The sequence below is a fragment of the Quercus robur genome, chromosome 3, assembly GCF_932294415.1.
Source record: "Quercus robur chromosome 3, dhQueRobu3.1, whole genome shotgun sequence".
Taxonomy (NCBI): Eukaryota; Viridiplantae; Streptophyta; class Magnoliopsida; order Fagales; family Fagaceae; genus Quercus; species Quercus robur.
The window spans coordinates 28876379-28880250 of record NC_065536.1 but is presented as its reverse complement, the minus strand read 5'-3'; the positions used below and the strand labels follow the sequence as shown (position 1 = coordinate 28880250).

Here is a 3872-nt window from a genome sequence, read left to right as displayed (position 1 = left end):
TATCTAAAATTTTATTAAAATTATATGTTTAAAGGGAGACAATCATCTTTGAGGTTTTTCATTTGAGTAGTAATTGAAACTCATATACCCTTAGGGCATTGGTTAATAATCTATTTAAAGAAGGTTTTTATGAGAAAAAAAAATAGTTAATGTTTAGATCATTTTTTTCATTTCTCATATAAGTAGTGTCAAAATTTTCCTAAAATGAATTATTAACTAATATCCTAAAAGCACTCGTTAGCATTTCCTTTAATTTATTAGTCATTCTCACATGACTCATATCCCCTTGACAAATTGATTTGCTCCAAAAAAAACAAATATTTAAATTTCTTTGATAAAGATTTGCTCCAAAATTGAATTGACATTTGTCATTAGGCAATAGCATTTTGGTAAATAAAGCAGTGATTTGGGCATTTCCATTCAACAACAATCAAAAGATATATATATCTCCGTGGCACCGCCCACGATCCCAACCACTGCCATTCAGAAAAAAGAAAAGAAACTCCAAGAAAATATCTTCTCTTCTCTCTCAACGACCATGGCAAAGCAAAATCATCACCATCAACGACACCAACAAGAAGCTCAGAGCTCAGGGAAGAGACTGAAAAAATGGGACAAGGATTTTGAACTTGAAGAAGAAGACCCACATGACCAATACTACGAAGAAGATGATAACTATGAAAGCAGCTGCGAGCTTCCATTGAAACCAGCTCTGTTCTACCCAATGACACCCACATCATTTGTGGTGTCCGATGCTCTTGAACCTGACTGTCCTGTCATTTACGTCAACAAAGTCTTCGAGTTTTACACTGGTTACCTTGCTCACGAGGTCCTTGGTCGGAACTGGTAACTTTCCTTAATTTCCTCAAAAAAAACCTGTGTTTGGTTTTATGTGAATTATTTGTAATATATATAGTATCTGGAACGTATGTGATGAAATTTTATTTTAGGAATTTCGAATTGAACTTGTGCTTAATATGATTTGGTTCTGTCATGTTGGTTTTTTTTTTTTTTTTTTTTTTTTTTTTTGCTTTGTTACTGTATGATGAACCCTTGGGATGTCAACTAGTGAAATAAGTTGCTTTTTTTTTTTTTTTGGTTTTTAATGCATGTGAATGACATAATGTGTAAAAATCAATTTGGGTATGAGAGATTGTTTCATAAAATTATTTCATTTTTGTGGTTCAAGCAATTTTTTCCGTACCTAAATGCTGAAATCTGCTTGAATTTTTTCCTTTTATACTGTATCAGTGCTGTTCAGCGAAATCTCATGTTGAACTCTAACTAGATACATAAATCTGTAAAGTTAAAATTAGTTAGTGTTGTTCATTTTTAAATGAGAAATTCTAACTACAAAATTGGTTGACTAGAGAAAGAGTAGTGGACCATATTGTCCAATACTCAGTCCACCGCTCCATCAAGTTGTGGCAAAAGTTGGTTTCTTTAGAGGAAAAGGGTTTAAGAATTTTTTTTTTTTTTTTTAAATAAAATAAAATATCTTCAGTCCCTCAAAATGGGAATGTAAACCTCTCAAAGGAATAGGAGTTATGTTCAGAAAGAAAGGGAGTCAATGAAATCTACAACAATGTCAAAATTTCTAGCGACACTGCAGTTATACCTTATGGGAGCATTGCTGTCTGTGCGACATTTTCTATTTGAATTTTTTTTTTTTTTTTTTTTTTTTTGGCTTGAAGCTATTAAGGTTTGTGGATAATTTCATCGGTTCTTGAAAGCTCTGTATCTTCTGTAGAAACTCGTATCCAAGATATTGTATCTTTTTACATATTTATTAACCAGGAATTTACTGATGTTCTCTAGATCTTTTTAGTGATTTTTTTGGAGTTCATTCACATCTCTGTATGATTATAACATATTCAAGTTTGCATTTGTGTTTTTATCAGCATTCTTGTCATTTGATCATCTCTTCTGATAAATTTAAGTTGCAAAGAGTCTCTATTGACCCATTAGAGAATTTTCCCCCATTTTCAGTCGGTTTCTACAATATAGGGATCCTCGTGCTCAAAGGCGTCACCCTTTGGTTGATCCGGTTGTTGTTTCTGAGATTAGAAGATGTCTAGAAGAAGGTTCAGAATTTCAAGGTGAGCTCCTTAATTTCAGGAAGGATGGCACTCCCTTGGTAAACAGGCTGAGACTTTCACCTATACATGATGATGATGGAACTATCACACACATAATAGGCATTCAAGTCTTTTCTGAAGCAAAAATAGACCTGAACCGGGTATCATATCCAATTTTCAAAGAGACTTGCAATCAGCAATTTGATCAGTCAGGTAAGTATTCTGCAATGAGGGGACAATTAACATTCAGCCAGCATCAAGAAATATGTGGAATTCTTCAGCTCTCTGATGAAGTCTTGGCTCACAACATTTTATCGCGCTTGACACCAAGGGATGTAGCTTCCATTGGGTCTGTCTGCAGAAGGATCCGTCAATTGACAAAAAATGAGCATTTGAGGAAGATGGTATGTCAGAATGCATGGGGAAGAGATGTGACAGGTGCGTTGGAACTGATGACGAAGAAGTTAGGGTGGGGGCGTCTTGCCAGGGAACTGACTACTCTTGAGGCTGTTTGTTGGAGGAAAATGACAGTTGGAGGTGCAGTGGAGCCTTCACGTTGCAATTTCAGTGCTTGTGCAGTAGGTAATCGACTTGTGTTGTTTGGAGGAGAAGGAGCTAATATGCAGCCAATGGATGACACATTTGTTCTTAATCTTGATGCTGCAAATCCAGAGTGGTGTCGGGTGAGTGTGGAATCATCCCCACCAGGGCGGTGGGGCCACACACTTTCATGTTTAAATGGTTCTTTGTTGGTGGTTTTTGGAGGATGTGGGCGGCAAGGGTTGCTCAATGATGTTTTCGTTCTTGACTTGGATGCCAAACAGCCAACCTGGAGAGAGGTCTTTGGTGGAACTCCTCCTCTACCAAGATCTTGGCATAGCTCTTGCACAATAGAAGGTTCTAAATTGGTTGTATCAGGTGGATGCACAGATGCTGGGGTACTTCTTAGTGACACGTACTTGCTTGATCTCACTACAGACAATCCAACATGGAGAGAGATTCCAACTTCATGGAGTCCTCCCTCTAGGTTGGGACATTCACTTTCGGTTTATGGTAAGACCAAAATTCTTATGTTCGGTGGACTTGCTAAGAGTGGCCATTTGCAGTTGCGATCAGGTGAGGCTTACACTATTGATTTAGAAGATGAAAAGCCTCAGTGGAGGCAACTGGAGTGTAGTGCATTGACTGGCATAGGCAGCCAGAGTGCCGTGGTTCCTCCTCCTAGACTTGATCATGTTGCTGTCAGCATGCCTTGTGGGAGAATTATCATTTTTGGTGGTTCCATTGCCGGACTTCACTCTCCTTCACAGCTCTTCCTTTTGGATCCATCTGAGGAGAAACCATCATGGAGAATACTCAATGTTCCCGGGCAGCCACCTAAATTTGCTTGGGGTCATAGCACCATTGTGGTTGGAGGGACTAGGGTCTTGGTATTGGGTGGGCACACGGGGGAGGAATGGATACTTAATGAATTGCATGAGTTATGCTTAGCAAGTAGGCAGGACTCAGACCTATAATATAAACATCAGTTGCCCAAACACTTTTTGGACCTATGTTTTGCACCAATCTCTCTGGAAGAAGATTTTGCTTCATATTTCGTGCTAGTTGAGGTTCTTCTTTCTACAGTTTATACTTGCATGCTACATGCTATAATCTGAAGTGATCTTTAAGTGATTTATTGTGGTTTAGTTTTGTATCATACCTCTAATGTATCTTTTGCTTCCTTAATATTTTTTTTTCCTGTGGTACAATGCAAACATATATTAATGCATATGTTTTTGTTATATTACTAAA

General features: G+C 37.6%; 1 protein-coding gene across 1 annotated transcript; it reads left to right on the top strand.

Annotated features, from left to right (window-relative positions):
* Positions 1 to 461: 461 nt before the first annotated feature.
* Positions 462 to 3872, top strand: LOC126717722 (adagio protein 3). Its single transcript, XM_050419575.1, has 2 exons — positions 462 to 846; positions 1990 to 3872. The coding sequence occupies exons 1-2, from the start codon at positions 539 to 541 to the stop codon at positions 3593 to 3595; spliced, it is 1914 nt and encodes a 637-aa protein (XP_050275532.1). The 5' UTR covers positions 462 to 538; the 3' UTR covers positions 3596 to 3872.